This window comes from Pleurodeles waltl, chromosome 1_1 (genome assembly GCF_031143425.1).
Source record: "Pleurodeles waltl isolate 20211129_DDA chromosome 1_1, aPleWal1.hap1.20221129, whole genome shotgun sequence".
Classification (NCBI taxonomy): domain Eukaryota; kingdom Metazoa; phylum Chordata; class Amphibia; order Caudata; family Salamandridae; genus Pleurodeles; species Pleurodeles waltl.
In genome coordinates, this window is record NC_090436.1 from 210,344,051 (window position 1) to 210,363,658 (window position 19,608).

The window sequence follows — 19,608 nt, forward strand, 5'->3', positions numbered from 1 at the left end:
GAGTTAAGCGACCATGAAGGACTGTGAATGCATGTGCCACATAGCAAGGGTAGGGATGGGGGCCACTCACTTCGACGGTGCACTTGTTAATGACTTCTCTTCTTCCCCCGTACATGTCATGTAGGTCAGCGCCCACCAGAAGAAGGACATTTGGCATGCCATCGCCAAGGACGTCCGGACCCTGGGGGTCCACCAGAGACGGGGCACCCACTGCCGTAAAAGATGGGAGGACATTTGCCGCTGGAGCAAGAAGACGGCGGAGGCTCAGCTGGGGATGGCCTCCCAATGTGGGAGGGGTGCCCGTCGCACCATGACCCCCCTGATGTTCCGGATCCTGGCGGTGGCCTACCCTGAGTTGGATGGGCGCTTGAGGGCATCACAGCAGACACAACGGGGTGAGTACAACATCATTCTGTGGACTTTGCGCACAGTGGAGGGGTCTGGGTGGGGGAGGAGGGCTGTGGGTTCCCCTAGGCCAGGGCGAGTTAGGTAGGCTAGGCCCCTCCGTAATGCATGCCATGTGGCACTCCACCCCACCTCTGTAGAGTGCCAAGTACAGGTATACATGCCCCTGTGTCATATATGTGTGCAGATGTCCACCATAGCCATGTAGGCCAGATCCCAGGAATTACATCTGTAGAGGCCAAGAGCACGGCGTAGTGCAGGGGGCTGCTGTGTCTGTATTGTCCGGCAATGGTAGCGGTAAGCTATGCACTCAACCTGTCTTTCTTCTGTTTCCCCACCCCTTTTTGTGCATCAGCATCATCAGGCGGAGGTACAGTGGCACCGGAGCACGAGGGAGCTGCATCCCACATGGCCATGGAGGGCCACACCACAGACTCTGAATACACCAGTGGGACAGAGGGCGAGGGGAGCTTCACGTCGGTCACTGGATCACCAGACAGCGACACAGACTTGTCCGCCGATGGGAGCTCCCTTGTGGTGGCGGCACCATCTGTGCCCCCCACTTCTACAGGTACAGCCGCCACCCCCCCTACCAGCACCGCCCTTTCAGCACCGCCCTTTCAGCAGCCCCTCAGCCTTTGCTCCGTGCCCGCTCACCCAGGAGGGTGGGCATCACCTTCGCCCCAGGCACCTCAGGACCTGCCCCAGTCACCCCTGCTGCCCTCAGTGAGTAGGCCATTGACCTCCTCAGGTCACTCACTGTTGGGCATTCTACCATTGTGAATGCCATCCAGGGTGTAGAAAGGGAGTTGCAACATGGTAATACATTCCTGGAGGGCATTCATTCTGGTCTGGCTGCCCTTCATCGAACCCTGCAATCTCTGGCCTCAGCACTGATGGCAGCCATTGTCCCTGTGTCTAGCCTCCCCCCTCCAACTTCCTCCACCCAGACCCAATCCCCTGTACCCCAGCCTATCCCAAGCACACCATCATACAAGCATGCACACACCCTAACACACAAAAGTAGCTCAGGGAAACATAAGCACCACACATCCCACAGGCACTCACGCAAGCATCACCCACATACAGACACAGCAACATCCACTGCCTCCACTGTGTCCCCCTCCTCATCGTCTCCCTCCTCCCTCCCAGTGTCGTCTACACTCTCACCTGCATGCACTACATCTACAGGCACTAGGACTCGCACCAGAACACCCAGCACCACACCCCGCTCACCTGCACTCACCACCCCCACTACCATTTACATGTCCCCTGTGTCCTTGAGACCCTTGCGGGTATGTAGCGCGCTTTACAAATGCAGTGATTGATTGATTGATTGTCCACTCCCAGTGTGTCTGTGATGCCCCTTCCCAAAGTACACAAACGTGGGCACCCACACACACAACATCAATCCACCTCACAACAGCCTCCGGTATCTGCACCTGCACCCAAATCACCTAAAGTGACACCTCCTACAACCACCTCCTCTTCCTCCACACCCAGACCCCCAACAGCTACCCATCCCAGTGTTCGCCAGAAACTCTTCCTCAGCGACGTTGAACTCTTTCCCACCACCCCCACCCCTCCAATTCATAGGTCCCGTAGTAGCACCTCAGCCAAAAAAAGTCCGGTACCAGTGGTGCATGTTAAAGGTGTGTGGAGTGCACCGGGCACCAGGGCAGCCAGTGTGACACGGAGCCATAGCACTGCCAGTCCACTCCCTGTAAAGCACCTTAAGTTGGAAAGTGGCCGACGGGAGAGGGTGAAAACTCCTGGCGGAAAAACAGCTCACAAGGGTCCCGGGGGGAGTGCTGAGTCTGCTGTGACTCCTCCCAAGGTGTTGAAGGGGCAAAAGAAGTCTCCAAAGTCTGGGAAGAGCAGCACGGCGGAGAAGGCCGCCATCCTCCCCACCGGCCGGGACGCCACCGCCAGCAGGTCAGGAGACCACCGCCGGAGTCAGTGCCCTGGAGGGCACCAGTATCGTCACAGGTCAGGAGACCACCGCCGGAGTCAGTGCCCTGGAGGGCACCAGTATCGTCACAGGTCAGCAGACCACCGCCAGCGTCAGTGACCTGGAGGACCCCGGCAGCCACAGCCCTGCTGGGCACTGAGGGACCGTAATGCCACACACCGCTGCACAGGTCAGAGACAGCAAAGCACCGCTGAACAGGACAAAGACCGCCATGGTGAAGACCGCTGAACAGGGTAAAGCACCGCCATGGTGAAGACCGCTGAACAGAGCAAAGCACCGCCATGGCAAAGCACCGCTGAACAGGCCAAAGACCGACATGGAGAAGACCGCTGAACAGGGCAAAGACCGCCATGGTGAAGACCGCTGAACAGGGCAAAGCACCGCCATGGCAAAGCACGCTGAACAGGGCAAAGACTGACATAGTGAAGACCGCTGAGCAGGGCAAAGCACCGCCAAATCAAGCATTGTTAGCCCATGTGCAGCTGGGACAGTGACGGAACAGTGACCGTCACGGGGAGCGTGATGCACTCTGGGCACCAGTCCCCCTCCAGAACCAGTGGAGACCTGCATCCACTCTGTATGTCCTTCACAGGATGAAGCACTCTGGGCACCAGTCCCCCTCCAGAACCAGTGGAGACTGTTATCCACTTGAGAGACTGTGGCTTTGCACTCCCCAGGATGGTACAGTGGGCAAGCCACCCACTGTAGAGACTTGAGAGACTGTGGCTTTGCACTCCCCAGGATGGTGCAGTGGGCAACCCACCCACTGTAGAGACTTGAGAGACTGTGGCTTTGCACTCCCAGGATACATCAATGGGCATGGAGCCCCGTCGTGGATCTGGTGTGGTGCTGTAATCCGGCTGAGGTGCCCCCCCTTCCCTTCTCCCTGAGGTGCCTGTTGTATTTCTATCTGATGCCCCTGCAGTGTTCTCTCCGTTTGTGGACAGGTATCTAGTGTGGGCCTCGCCCATGCATTTTGGGCCCAGTGGTCCACGGACATTGAAATGTGCATACCTGCACTACTAATCGTGATGTATATATTTGGAAAGTGTATATCTATCTGTATATAGTAGGTTACTGTATTTTGATACATTACAATGTTTGAACTGATTTTGTTTTGTCTTTGCATTCTTCCGGGGGGGTTGGGGGTTGTTACTGTGCTGTTTGGAACTGCATTGGTGTGTGTGTGTTGTAGTGTGCGAGGGTTGGGTTGGGGGTGGGGGTGGGGGTGTTGCGCGTGTGTCCCCCTGACTTTTGCCTCCCCTATGTCGTAGGTGCAGTACTCACCGTTGTCTTCGGCGCCTACGTTGCTGGTGATCGTAGATGAGCAGGAAGACAAGCGCAGGGAGTATTTGTAGTTCGGGGTCCATGGTAGCCTCCTTCCTCGTGGAGTGTGTTAAGGTGAGCGTTTTCCCATTACAAAAGCTGTTTCCGCCGTGCTTTTATCCACGGTGAATCCGCCCCGGAAAAGGTGGCAGATTTACGGGTTGTGATACTGTGGGCGGTACATTGTCTTCTGCCTATCTGTTGGCGGTGACCTCCACGCTGCTTGTCTGTACCGCCGTGTTAAAGTGGCTGTCTATGTTGGTGGTTTCTGCCACGGTCATAATTCCTTTTTTTGTCCGCCGGTCTGTTTGCGGTATTACCGCAGCTTTAACACTGTCCGCCAGGGTTGTAATGACCACCTATGTGCTTTCCCGGGCAACAGTTATCTTGCCATGCTTATTTTTTCATGTCAATTGACAACGTAGACTCGGTTGTTTCTCACTTCATTTAACATGTTTTTCAAAATCTCTACAAGACTAGTTTAAACAAAAGTTATCAATTCTATTTATATGACTTTCGTATTGCAGTACCATGGTACCAGTTGTTAGTGATTTACATGTTACAGCTGCCCAAGAGTGAAGCTACACTTGGGAGTTGCATTTTTCAACATCCCTACTATTCAAACCTCGGAGAAGAAGAATTGTGTGAAGGATCACAAGAACTTTGAACCAGTTTAACTGAAAAGACAATTTAAAATAGCATTTTCACAATTTGTACATTAACAGAATTGCTTTAAAAATATTAAAAGAAATATTAACAGTCTTCAAGATTACTCTAAAAGCCTCTCTTAATAGAACAAAACTTTTTTAGAACCCAGAATGCTATTTAATTACTTGTTGGATCTTCCCTTTGCGAATGTCTCACAGAAACACTCCTTCTCTTCCAGGGGATCCTCATCAATAGTCATAAACACTGAACATTCACGCCCACGTGTGGGGACCCCGGAGCATATACAAACACACATGTATATGTATGAAATATCTATGAAAAAAACATTTTTTTAGAGAATTTCAATACAAATATAATAATATATACATGTGTAAACAGCAATGCAGTCTATGTTGAGAAACAGGCTAACAATGCTTTATTTTGTGGACTTTTTGTATTTTAAAACATAAATGTAAATCTTCAATTAAATCTAAAAACTTTCTGTAGTCAAAGTAGAAGGCATAGAAAGTATAAGCAATCCATTTTAAAAGAGAAAGACTACATTGAAAATAAAGGAGCATCATTAGCCAATAGGCTGCATGCAGGTTAACACAGCAGAACCAAAAAGTTGGCACTGTGCCTTTCAGACCTTGAGCACCTCCAGTATCCCACCATGCCTCAGGGGTGAGAGTGAGGTGACAGATGGTTCACAGTTAGGTGAGTTCTTTTTTCCGGCTTCTTCTGTGAGGATCCTGGAGCATTGAACTCTCATTTTTTTGGTTATTTGGCTAGAAAAATTACCTAGATTGTGTTTTTATCTGATTTATTCGACGATTCTAAATTTTTCCTGAGTGAGAGACAAGTTTTTTCTCACAAAAATGCCTTCATTGTTCTTTAAATGTCCTTCCTGTGGGAAGAAGAATGCCCCGTCAGACCCACACTCTGTGTGCATAGGCTGTTTGCCTCAGAGTCACTCTACTGACACCTGCAGACTTTGCAACAATCTGTCCAAAAGGACTCTTAAGGACAGAAAGAGGATTCAACTTCATTGTCTGCATGAAAGAGAGAAAGTTTCCAAGGAATCCACACAACGGCGAGCCAGATTGACGTCAGCCGGTATGAAGGTTCCTACTGTTGACGTCGTCCCTTCCATCGTCGCATCACTGGGTCTCAAAGAGCACACCACCGCCAACTCTAGCGATGTTGAAAGAAAAGACGTCAAAGCTTTTACCTACTCATCGGGGTAGTTCTCCGTCAACGGTTGCACACTGATCGACGTCAAGCAGGCACATCTGTTCTCACACACCATCAAGAACTAGGTTGAGGTCCCCTCATTGTGCGACGTCGAGACACTCAATGTCAAGGCATTCAACGTCGAGGCACATTCCTGGTGCGGATCACCACGCGTCGTCGAAGCATGTGGCGTCGAGACCTGAGAAGACGGGAAGGTCTCGCTCGACGGCAGAAACCCATGGATCCCTGTTGACGGCAACACAGCATCGATCGACGTTGAGACAACCTTCTCCTGTAACATCTGTCTTGCACAGGGTTTCTCTGCATACCAGCCCCCATCAAAGGTCACCTACAAATCCTGAGACTGGCCTTCTTCACCAAGACCCAGTAGTCACGGTTCAGAGTGAATCTTCAAGGGCATCTAGAGCTTCATCAGCACATATATCGCCTATAAGCCTGTCTCCAAGGTGGTTAGAAAGCCTGAATAAAACTCCGGCTTCTCCGGATTCTCAATACTCGAGACCCTACTCATCATCGGCTTCTTTGCCTCGTACGCCTTGCCAACAGCTCTATCTGAACATGTAAGACCTGCTGCTGACCTCAACGCAGTCCGTCAAGGGCATACACAAGAAGTAGATCATGATCCAGGAGAAGGTCTAGATCTAGATCCAGATCCTCTAGATCACGACAAAGTCGGCGAAGATCTCCCTCATGGTCTACGGCATCTGAGTCCTCCATAAGAGACTATTCACCTATCTTGACTAACTCCCCTCTAGCAAGAGTATCGCCAATTGATGATATTACTACCTTCAATGAGGATTTGGTCAGAGGGGCCCAAAAACTGAACATGGAAATTCCAGAGCCAACTACGTCATCGTCAGTGATCTTTGAAACCCTACATCAACGTGCCTCCTCCAGGCAATTACTGCCTCTTGCTCCTTGTCTTTTACAACCAGCTATGGACACATTTCTTACTCCAGCTAGCCTTCGTTCAGCTCTGGCTCGGATACTAAAGAAATATAAAGCCCCAGACCAGGATCCTTTGTTTCTTAGAGTCGATCCTCCTCCGGACTCTGTGATTTTGGCTGCTGACTGTAAAACTCATTCCCTGGCGACGTCATCTACGGTCCCTCCAGACAAGGAGAGTAAACATTTAGACTCATTGGGCAGGAAAATGTGTGGCACTTCAGCAGCATACATGAAGGTGTCCAGTGCTTCTGCGCTACTGGGAAGGTACGACTGTCCCTTGTGGGACTCTTTCAACAGATTTGTTGACAAATTGCCTATGGAAGATAGGCAAGATTTTCAGGAGATCCTGCAAGAGGGGAGTTTAGTATCCAACCAGGTGATTAGTGCTGCTGCAGACGGAGCGGATTTGGCTGCTCATGGCTACGCACATGGCATTTGTGCAAGGAGGTCCTCATGGCTTAGCCTCACAGGGTTGAGGTAGGAGGCACAATACCGCATCTTGAAGCTTCCGTTTAATGGGACCTCATTATTTGGATCTCCCACTGACGATGAGAGGGCAAGGATGAAATCGGGGGTAGACACTATGAAGGCGGCAGGCCTGGATAGTTGAAGAGAATATAGAAGGAGGTACAGGCCTTTATGACAAGTGCCCTTTTCAGCAGAGTGTTCAAGCCCCTCACTGGTCCCAGAGGCCTAAACAAAAACAAGGGCGGCCTTTCTTTCAACCATGCAAAACTGCGAGAGACCGTGCTCCAAGTAGACCACATCAGTCTACTCCCAAGGCAGCAGAAAAACAATGAGGATTTGCTTCCCCTAACCCCGTCCACCACTTCAGTGGGGGGAAGTATTACCAGTTACGCTCACGAGTGGAACACCGTTACAAAAGACAAATGGCTGCTAAACTTTGTAGAGAATGGTTACTCTCCTCGGTTCAAATCTTCTCCACCGTCTCTGCTGCCAACGAGGTCAGCGCCTGCTCATTACTCGGTACTGCGAAAAGAAGTTTGCATCCTGTTGCAGAAAAGAGCGATAGAAAAGGTTCCATTCGCTCAACGGAGAAAAGGAGTGTATTCCCAATATTTTCTGGTGAGGAAGAAAGGCCAAGAAGGGGTCTTCGGACCCATTCTAGATCTGAGACATCTGAACAAATATTTCTGAAAAGAAAAATTCAGAATGCTGGCCCTTCATCAGATTTTCCCTCAGCTACATCGAGGAGACTGGATGTGCTCCATAGATCTACAGGATGCGTACTTTCACATTCCAATCGTACCCAAACATCGGAAATGTCTTCGGTTCATAGTGGCATAACAACACTACCAGTTCAAAGTGCTGCCCCTCAGACGTTCTCCAAATGTTTGGCAGTGATTGCGGCTCACTTGACAAAACAGAATATCTTTTTTTATCCATACCTAGACGACTGGCTGCTTAAAGCTGCCACCGCTGAGCAGGCTGTAAACCATCTCAACCTGGTTCTGAACACTTTCAGCTCTCTAGGTTTGCAGGTCAAGTCCACTCTCATTCCAACTCTGACCCTCCATTATCTGGGGGCAATACTGGATACAAAACTAGAAAGAGTGTATCCTTCGGAGGAACGACTATCATCAATAACAAAGAAGTGTCACACTCTTCTCCACACTCTCAGACCTACGGTCCGTCAGGTAGCATCTCTGTTGGGCTCCATGGCCTCCTGCATTTTCATTGTCCCGAATGCCGGGCTACATATGAGGCCTCTTCAAGAGGCTCTAGAGGATCAGTGGAATCAACACACAGCCCAATGGGAGGACAGAATAGCTCTTTCAACCGGGGCTCTAGCATCATTACAATGGTGGATGCGCAGACATCACCTATTGCTGGGGGCTCCTTTTCACCAGTCCACTCCTTCCTACACCCTGGTAACGGATGCATCGCTACAGGGATGGGGAGCTCACCTGGGCCCCCTCCAGGCTCAGGGCCTATGGTCCAGCAAGCAACAGAGATACCACATCAACCTACTGGAACTGAGAGCAGTTCACCTTGCTCTCAAAGTGTTTGCCCCCTCGATCAAAGGAAAATACCTTCTGGTCCAGACGGACAAAACAACTTTGATGTATTATCTAAAGAAGCAAGGGGGCACGAGATCTTGTTCCCTGTCTCGGGAATCTCAAACCACCTGGCACTGGCTAATAGCGAGGGGAATGTCCCTTCCAGCGGTCCATCTCCCGGGACAGCAAAATCAAAAGCAGATTTCCTAAGCCGAAGTCTTATAGACTCCCACAATTGGGTCCTTCACGACGAGGTCGTAGCAGATATCTTCCAACGGTGGGGTCAGCCTCAATTAGATATATTTGCAGACGTCAACAAGAAATGGCCAGACTTCGCATCCAGGTTCTACCGTCCGGGGACGCAAGGGAATGCCCTGTTGATAGACTGGTCAGGGATATTTCTCTACGCTTTTCCACCGATTCCCGATACCTGCTGTAATCAACAAGTTTTACAGATCCAAAGCCAGGATGATACTCATAGCCCCACAATGGCCTCGACAATACTGGTACACAGATCTCCTCCTGTTATCAGAGCAACCGCACAAGAGGATGCCGTGCAGACCGGATCTCCTCCACAGATTAGGGGGAAAATTCTACATCCCAACCTCCCCTCACTGAGCTTGCCAGCATGGCTCCTGAATTCCTGCAATATGGAAATCTAGGGCTCTCGCAGGAATGTATGAACATTTTAAAGGAGTCTAAAAGACCGTCTACACGAAGCTCCTACGCGTTCAAGTAGAAAAGGTTCTACATGTGGTGCCGGCAGCACAATCACAATCCTATTTTGGCCCAGGAGGAGGTTATCTTGCCTTACCTGTTACATCTTGCGAGGTCAGGACTGCAGTTCTCTTTTATTAAGGTACATTTATCTGCCTTTACAGCTTATCGTAAATCACCCTCTCAGAGATCCTTCTTTGCTATGCCAGTAGTTAAGGATTTCTTAGAGAGCTTGAAGAAAGTCTTTCTACCAATTCAGAAACCCTCACCTCCATGGGAATTGAATGTGGCCTTGTCTAGACTCATGGCCTCCCCTTTCGAATCAATCCACAATGCTTCTTTACAACAACTTACGTGGAAGACAGCTTTTCTGGTAGCCATTACCTCTGCTAGAAGGGTCAATGTTCGAGGGAACCCTTCACGGTTTTCTATGATAACAGAGTGGTTCTGAGAACACATCCATCGTTCTTGCCTAAGGTGGTGTCCAACTTCCACATTAATCAGACGATATCTCCTCCAATGTTTTTCCCTAATCCTGTTACTCCGGCGGAGAAAGCCTTGCACTCCCTGGACCTTAAGATGGTGCTCAAATTTTACCTTAATAAGACTAGGTCAATTAGACAATCTGATCGTCTATTTGTTAACTATGGACATATGTAGACAGGGGAAGCTGCTTCAAAACAAACCATTTCTAGATGGATAGTTGCACGTATTTTGACTACTTATCAATTGGCTAACAAACAATTATCAGGTAGGCCTAAGGCTCACTCAACGAGAGGGAAGGTGGCGACTGTAGCCGTTCTTAAGAATGTACCCATCTCTGAGATTTGCAAAGCTGCCACATGGAGATCTGTACATAATTTTACCAGGTACTACTGTATAGATTCAGATGCCAAAACAGGCACTCAAGTGGGTCAAGCTTCTCTAAGAAATTTATTTGCATAGCGTATGGTTTTTTTCCTGCACTTCTGTCATTCCATCAGCAGAGGTTTGGAATGGGCTTGCTAATCTATTCAGTGTTTATGACTATTGATGAGGATCCCCTGGAAGAGAAGGATAAGTTAATTACCTGTAAATCCTTGTTCTCTTCCAGTGGTATCCTCACCAAAGTCATAAACAATCCACCCTCCTCCCCGGACACGATTTTTAGAAGTGCAGCGATACTCATGTGTCTATTCTATTGCTCATTATCACAGAAAAAAAGTACTGACCTAACTATGAACCAACTGTCACCTCACTCTCACCCCTGAGGCATGGTGGGATACTGGAGGTGCTCAGGGTCTTAAAGGCACAGTGCAATTTTTTGGTTCTGCTGTGTTAACCTGCATGCAGACTATTGGCCAATAATGTTCCTTTATTTTCGATGTAGTTTTTCTCTTTTAAAATGGATTACTTGTACTTTCTATGCCTTCTACTTTGACTACAGAAAGTTTTTACCTTTAATTGAAGATTTTAATTTATGTTTTAAAAAGAAAAGTCTGAAAATAAAGCATTTTTAGACTGTTTCTCAAAATAGACTGCATTGCTGTTTACACATGTATATATTATATTTGTATTGAAATTCTCTACAAAAATGTTATTTTTCATGGATATTTCATACATATACATGTGTGTTTGTATATGCTCTGGGGTCCCCCACATGGGCGGGAATATTCACTGTTTATGACTTTGATGAGGATACCCCTGGAAGAGAACTAGGATTTACAGGTAAGTAACTTATCCTTCAGGAGGATGTTTTATTCTTATCATGTAGTGTTTGGAAACATTATGTTTGACTCCTGGCTATGTATTAGGTGTTACTGCATCCATGTGTTTTTAGATTTGGCTTTAAAATGTAGTTGTCAACAAGACCTATTGTCACCAATTCTTTAAAATTTATACAGAGTGAGATTTGGTTTCTACCAGTGGAATATGTCTCTCACTCCACACCCTTTTGGGTGTTTGGTGTTTTATTCCACCTCCTATGGAGTGCTCACAGGACAATACATGAATGGCCAATTTGCATCTCAAAAGTACATGGAATGATCACGCATTAAGGGCCTAATTACAAGTTTAGCAGTCCACGGACCATCAAACTTGCGGTTGCGGTCAGACTGACGTAATCCTTGAGGTCCGACCACCGGATTATGATCCTTGCAGTTTGACTTCCAGGAGACCGCCACCTCCACTGGGATCAGGGATTCTGACGGGCTGGTGGCGGTCAAAGTCATGGTCATCCTCGGCGGTGTTGACTTCAGCAACACTGTGCTGATCATGACTGTGCTTTTCACCAGCCTTTTCAATGCCCATGACTGTGCAGTGGGTAGTGTAGGGCACACACCCCACAGCCAGCACCTTCAGAATGATATGGCAGACTTTGTGCATTCCAAGGGTGCTGTGTGCGAAGGCATACGCCTCTGCTTCATAATGGAGCCATGTCCAATGCCCTGCACTGTTTCCACCGGGCAGACTGACAGAATAGTCATAATACGACGGTCAGCCCGGAGGAAACTTCGTAATATGACGTTTGTGAGGCCACCGGCTTGATGGCCGCCTCAACACCGCCGTATTGGAGTTATAGTAGTTCATCCACCCAACTCGCAATAGGGCCCTGGATTCTTAATCTCAGAGATACATTTTTATTAAAAACTTGTTTCTTGTTTTGTTTTTTACTGCAGCAAGCCTTCTTAATTATTTATTTAGGAGTCAAATTGCAACCCAGGCGTTTTGGCTTTGCCAGGGCTTGTTTTGTTGCGAGAACTCTTTCCTAACCAGATGAGATGTGGGTAGAGTGAGACATCAGAAAAATCAATAATTAACCTAACAGCGAGAATACCACCAATATCATAATGGCTTTCTGCACTTTTGCACAGGGGACGAGGGGTACTGTGCACCAGTTTTTTTTAATTTTTTTATAGAAATTACAGTATAAAGAGCATCAACTCTATCCATGAGTAACCACATACTCTGCAGACAGCACAATTTGGAACCATGCAGCAGCGTTTCCCTCTTTCTGTTTCAAGAGTGCATGCTCCAGCTTACTCAATTAATGCATGACCCACATTTCTTAAAATACAGAGATGCAGCTCAGTTCTGCATCTGTGTACAGGAGTAGAATGATTTTAGAATACTTCCATGTAGTCTTGTCATTGGTTTTCACGCCATCACTATGGCTTGGCCACCAGCCGTAAATGGCTTAAGTTGTCCGACTGATGTGTATTGTTGCAAAAGAAAATAATGGAACAGGGATAGCATAGTTAGTGACCTATGTGGAAATGGATGAGTTTGCATGGAGAAAAACACAAAAGTGAATTCCCTTTTCAATAGTTAAAGATACTTAGGGGGTCATTCTGACCGCCAGGGCCACCGACCACGGGAGCACCGCCAACAGGCTGGCGGTGCTCCCACGAGCATTCTGACCGCGGCGGTTCAGCCGCGGTCAGAAGCGGAAAGTCAGCGGTCTCCCGCCGACTTTCCGCTGCTCGGGGGAATCCTCCATGGCTGCGGAGCGCGCTCCGCAGCCATGGGGATTCTGACACCCCCTACCGCCATCCGGAACAGGATGGCGGTAGGGGGTGCCGCGGGGCCCCTGGGTGCCCCTGCAGTGCCCATGCCCATGGCATGGGCACTGCAGGGGCCCCCGTAAGAGGGCCCCGCAAAGTATTTCAGTGTCTGCCATGCAGACACTGAAATACGCGACGGGTGCAACTGCACCCGTCGCACCCCTGCAACTACGCCGGCTCAATTCTGAGCCGGCGTCCTCGTTGCAGGGGCATTTCCTCTGGGCCGGCGGGCGCTCTTTTGGAGAGCGCCCGCCGGCCCAGAGGAAATGTTAGAATGGCCGCCGCGGTCTTGTGACCGCGGTGCGGTCATTTGGCGGCGGAACCTTGGCGGACGGCCTCCGCCGTCCGCCAAGGTTAGAATCAGGCCCTTAGTTGGCTGAAAAACACATTTTGACCTCTTTACTGCATGAAGGTAAGGGAGGCCTTAAAGTACCATAATCAGCATGGTGGTAATTTTACCTTATTCAAATGTTCCTCTCTACCTGCTTCTCATCTGTTTACGGACACATCCTTAATGTAGAGAAGCTTTACAGTTTCAATTTGTACTGTGTACCTTATTCCAGTTGGAGACATCTGTCTGTCCATTAAGCCCACCCTCCAAAGAGATATTGATACTAGGGGTACAAGTACCTCAGGGAGACTGGGGGAGCATAGTTAACATAGATAACCAAGTGTACCCTGAGATTCTCCTTAGCAATAAAGATTTTTTGTGGAAATCTGTAACTCTGGGACTGATTCATCAGTGACCCCTCATTTTACACCAGAGTTAAACCAGAGATTTCTTATGGAGATTCTGCTTCCATCAGGTGTCCACTGGGGCTGGTAACAGTCGTTACTGACCTCTTTGGGATTACTACAGAGCTTGTAGTGAAGTACTATATGTTCTCCTTTGCTCCATGGACATGGTTTGAATGAATCTTTGTCATTTTAATTAATTACTCCACACAGACGGCATGCAGATGATCACATATTTAATAATGTATTACATGCATGTATTCAAATAGTATGTCATTGTAAAATATCAGCCTCATAAGTAGATTTTAGGTTTTTAAGATGCACTTAATTTTTACAGAATAGGAAGCTTCACTGACAACTGGCAACAATTAGAAACCTGGTTTTCTGAGCAGCAAAATATTCTTATTAAAGTGAATGGGGAGATGGAGATGGAGGAATTATGCAAAAGGGTCGAAGAAGTAATTTTGGAAGCAATTTTTAAAAAACACAATAAAGGTAAGATTAGAATTATTAACTTGAGTTTGGCATGTCTACTTTCATTTGTGCAATTGTTTACATTCGCTTATATTCATTGAAAAGGCCAGAGGTCAAAGCAACGTTATAGTTAGGTATTGAAAGTAATTAAAAACTAACCGAAACAGTGAAATTCCACAGTTACAGTTCTGTGTAACATATGACCTGACATATTCCATCACTCATGACATGTTACATGACATGATTGATTCCATCACCTGTGACATCATCCAAGCTATTGGTCCTCAAATTATTCTGTAAACCACTAGATCATATTGGAAAAGAATGTAAGCAGCAAAGTGTCCACAAACATACAGCATAGATTGACTGTATGTACATGTGTGCATCTATGAAATATGAATATAGTAGTCCTGGAGAAAAGTCTGATTCAATATGGCAACATTTATATTGTGCACATTTTAACTACTGGTAAATCTTTAAGTGCAAACAGTACTTCAGTTAAAGAAGGCAGAGACTGAGCACATCTACTGTGTGCTGCAAACATATGTTACAAATAGATTGTGACTTAAATCAAAGTCCTGTTGATAAAACATCTGGAAAAACTAAAGCATATCATTACAATACATTATTCACATGTGGATTTCTGTGTACATGCTGACATTAAAGAGTTGTCATATGGTGTAATTGACAATTTTTATAGGAAAATGAGATTTATAACATGCACTTATTTATTGCAGACCTTCAGTGAAAATTCTGAGACATTCTGCATTGTTGAAGAATGTGTAATGTGTAGGTGACTCACAAATGGTTCAACTCGCGGTATGACTGTATTAATGGTGTACACCATTCTATTCATTTCAGAATAAGTCTAAAGTAATTTGTATAAATATGCCTTATGCACAGACATGTAGCTGTTGACTTAACATCTATACCATATAGGTACTTTAGAAGTATATCTCATTAAGTTAAATAAAGTCCAAGCACTCTTCTGAATAGTATTCAAAGATTAATAAATTGCTGATCACATTCATTTCTAAAGAGACATTATGGGGACGTGTTAAGACCTCCAGGGGCGCAGTGGCAGTTGGATCGCTGCCAATGTGGTGTTCCGACCGCTGCATTACGACTATGGCGGTAGCGCCACAGTTGGACTGCCAGCACCACCAGATTAAGAGTTTTTGTCGGTCTGGCGCTGCTGGTGGTCCTAATCCATCAGAGCAGCGCTGCAAGAAGCGCTGCCTGGGGGATTGCGAGTCCCTTCTCTGCCATCGATTAAGTGGAGGTAGCACTGCCATGTAAAGAATGGCGGAGATGGGCTGCTGGGGGCCCCTGCACTGTCCATGCACTGGGCATGGGCAGTTATAGCATACAAAGAGTGGCTGAGCAAATGGTTTGCACTTCTTATGTGTAAGAAGAGTAAAACAAATCACAATAGATTAATGCATAGGTAGTTCTTCCGAGGGTGCCAAGCTGGTGTCACACCCAGGCACTGGGGGTGTGGTCTTGTCAACCAGAGATAGTCAACACGTAGTAATACAATGTTCAAAATACCATGGCACACCACAACATATTCTGGTAGTCCATTCAGAAATGAGTTAAAAGTAGTGTACGTGCTGAAATTTAATTCTTCCAAGATTCAGGAAACTGTAAAACGAACAACTAATCCGATGAAAAAACAGCTGACACGTGTTTCATCACATAGACTTTCTCAAGGCTAGATGTGTTGTCTCCCAATAAAAAAAACCACAAGGGCGCAGAATCCAGAACACACTATACTCCCAGTGTGCACAATATGGGGATGTCCAAGTGTGATGTGTGTCAGTATCTGACTGCGATATGTGTCACAGAGAAAGTTATATATGCGAGACCATGATAATACGTGTATATAAGTATATCTACCTTGAAGGTAGATGAATGCAAAATAAGGCCTGGGCATGGGCAGTGCAGGGGCCCCTCTAGCCAGCCCCGTCGCGATGTTCACTGTCTGCTTTGCTGGTGCACCCTACGTACTACAGCATTGCTGCCAGCTCTATTATGAGCCGGAGACAATGCTGTAGGTCGTTTCCCACTGGGCCAGCAGGCAGAAACACCGTTTCCGCCTGTTGACCCAGCGGGAAACTCCTAATGGGGCCTGCAGGAAGGCAGCCACACTAGCGGCAATCTGCCCGTCTGGACTTTGGCGGGCAGGCTTTTCCATTCACCGAACTTACACACCTAAATTACAGTGAAAACTAAATGTAGATATTTTCATTGATATGCTCCATGTCCTGCATGTTTTGAAAAGTTACACCCATTACTACTACAGTGGTGATAGAACATTAGGTCTAGGTGTAACACACTTAGCACCTTCTAGTATGAAATGAACATTACAAACTGTAACATTCATTGGATAATTTTATCAGTGATGTCATCAATGGTGTCATTTGAGATGTCATCATTGATCTCATCAATGATGTAATTTACCATGTCATGAATGATGTAATATTTGAGGTCATAAGCAGTGCATGTAGGGGGCAGAAATTATAGTTTGCTCACTGGGCTATAACTGGTGAGTTTCAATGGTCCTTTGGTTTTTAAATGTTTCTTTTTTTAGCTAATTCAAAACCGAACTATAATGTTCCTTTAAACTTTGTTTTGTGAGTGATTTTTTTAGGGTTTTTAATCATTTGTTAAGTGGGGCCAAACTTAAAAATCAGAACACACCTTTCCTCTGTTTACTGTGGACTGATTGTTTGATTTAGGATTTTTGCTACCTTTGTTATTTTTGTACATGCAAATGTATATATACAGCTTTTGAAAACCTGGGCTGTAAGTACTTGAGATTGATAGAAGTGCTTGTGTATTTGTCTCCGTCTGTGTGATATTGAGGATATATTTGCAATATGAACCCCACCAATGTAGTTCAACACAAATCAACTGCTGTGATGGCAGGTGTATTTTGTACATATTGTTGTAAGTAACAAAATACTCTGTTGCCCTTAATGGTTGCTTAGCTGATTTGCCAAATTTAAATTTTCATAGATGTAAGGCTCACCTACAGTTCGGTACTGCCTTTTGCTCCAATTTTAGCTGAGTATTACTGTTATAGAGCTGTGTAACAATTTACCTTCTTCAAAGCACTTCCACTGAGACAGAGCTTTAGTAATTTTTTTTACAGTAATGCCATCTGTGTTCCAGAAAGCAGTTCTTAAAAGCAGTTTTAAAAGGGAAGAAAGAAAAGATTGCTTCCAGTTTCACATCATGTATGCTTTAATTTACAAATGTGGGTTCGCAAATCCCACATTATTTTATCTAGAACCCTCTGCATTTTAAGCATGTCTAGAACGGAACTGTTGCAGGTGGATTTACAGGATGCAAAGGTACAGTATGGGTGCACTCTGGGGGCGAGGCAACCTCCCTCGCCGGCTTGGCCCCTGTCATTTTAAGTGTTTTGGGTGGCTCGGACAAGATATACTTTAGGGGCCTAGTCTAAGAAGAGCTTTGTATTTTATTGCCAATTCCTGCTAATTCAAGCCCCATGATGCCAAACAATACTGTAGGAAGCTGACTCTTTATGTGGTATATCTGCTGTGCAAAGAGTCCTGGGGTTGATTGGACAGGGCTTGTTATGCAATCCCAAAGTGCTCTGTTTGGAGGTAGTGTGGTTGAGCAGTCTTAGGCTTAACACAGAGGAGTGCAAGACATCCACAAATACACACAGTGGTCAATAAATGAGACACACGACTCAAAAAGGAGATCCACACCAATTTATAAAAATAGCATGTATCTTTATATATGTTTAGGCATTAGAAGAAACTTGTTCATATAAGTATGTTTTTAAATATACATTCTTTTCACTTTCAAAAGAGGACACTACCATTTCTGAGTCTTGCAATGTTATTTTATGGGAGGAAGAACTCGTCCTGCAAACAGGTAGAGTACAGTGACTTACAAGCCCAATCTCCAGGAGTTAAGGTGAGTGGTGGGCAAGGTCCAAGGCAGCACCATCAGTACACCACCAGTGGCCCGGGGGCTGCCGAGTGCAGGGTGCAAAACAGCGGTGGGTGCCCAATGCATTTCAATGGAGATTGGTCACTGCGAAAAGAGGCTGCAGGCTCTGGCCAGGAAGCCAGTCGAGCTGAACCAACAGCTAGGCTGAGGTCTCACGATGCTCGGGCACATGTAGCCACCTTTGGTCCTCTTCTCCATGGCTCAGGGGCAATGGGTGCAGAGGTATCTTCAGGTGTCGGGGTTTCCTTACCAAAGCAGTTGCGGTAGAGGGGGCTGCATGCAGAGGCTGTAGATGTCATTGAGTAGTCCAGGAGGGATGAAATCATGATGGACTCAGACTCTGGAGTACTGGAGAACCTTGCTGGCACCGGTGGTGCACTTCAGCTCGGGTCGGAGACGGCAGGTGCTGTGGTGACTCTGGGTGTTGGGTTTTAGTGGTTCCTGAAGCTTCAAAGTCCCGTCTTTGGAGTTTGCTGGAGAAAAGGTCTGCTGTTCACAGGAGGTCTCGAGTCTTTTTCAAAGGCAGACAGTCCTCCCGGGTTTCTGGAGACACAACTGTAGTACAACTCGACTTTGGTGCTGATTTCGACAAAGGATGCAGACATGCCAGCGGGGCTGGTACCAGGTCAGCTGCTTCTTTCTCTTCTACTGCTTTCGTGGCTCTTCAGGGTCCTTGGGATTCTTAGGTCATCAAGATCTGCTTCTGTGGTGCCAGGGGCTCCCATAAACACTGAATTTAGGGGCATTGCGGGGAGTGTAGGATAGTAGCCAGTGGGCTACTTACTCCTGGTATCACTACACCCTCTATATGACCACTTCCTATGGGAAGTGGACATAACCCTGTCCCAGAATTCCTAATTCTGCCAGCACCAATATGGCAGATTTTGAAACGTAATGTCCACATCAGGCAGCTCCCCTTGGGGGTGGGATTGATCTGAGGGACTGACACAACTCTCTGAATACAAATTTCCTGCATGTCCAGGTGCCAAATGGGCCCTGGAGCACGATGGTCGGCATTTTCTTGTGAGGGAAGCCAGAGATTCATAGCAAGTATGGCAGGCTTGTTTGAAGCTTCCCTCCTTGGAATGTAGATTTGCAGGTAATCCTGTTGGGTGGGGTTGTGTAACGGCCCCCAAAGCAGGCTTTTTGTTTGACCACCCGAGAGCAAAGGCTCTCACCTTAGGGGATCGGACTCCTCTCTAGTGGTAGCAGGCTGGCTCAAGCTAGTCAGCAAGCACACCATAAGCTGATAGGTTTTCAGGGGCACCTCTAAGGTGCCCACTGGGTGTATGTACTGATAAGTCAATCAGTGGGCCTATCAATACGAGATGTTTGATACCAAATATCACTATCTTCAGAGAAGCCATCATATAGCTGGGGAACTCGAATTGACGAGTGTCCAGCACATGCATTTAAAATGGCTTCCCTGTCCACTTACTGCACCTGAAGAATTGACAAGAGATAGCAAGGGCATATCTGGTCCTGCAGGAATGCCCTCACATTTAATTTATATGTCAGGCCTGTTGTAGGGATGACTTACATATTGCATGCAGTGTTAGGGGACTTGGCACACAGG

At 46.9% G+C, this 19,608-nt stretch overlaps 1 protein-coding gene across 2 annotated transcripts in view; it reads left to right on the forward strand.

Annotated features, from left to right (window-relative positions):
• SPEF2 (sperm flagellar 2) overlaps positions 1-19,608 on the forward strand; it is a 736,330-nt gene that overhangs the window by 256,115 nt on the left and 460,607 nt on the right. For both annotated transcript variants that reach the window (XM_069220893.1, XM_069220901.1), the window contains exon 16: positions 13,906-14,063. In XM_069220893.1, coding sequence (XP_069076994.1) covers positions 13,906-14,063 — 158 coding nt within the window. The remainder of the gene's footprint in view (positions 1-13,905; positions 14,064-19,608) is intronic.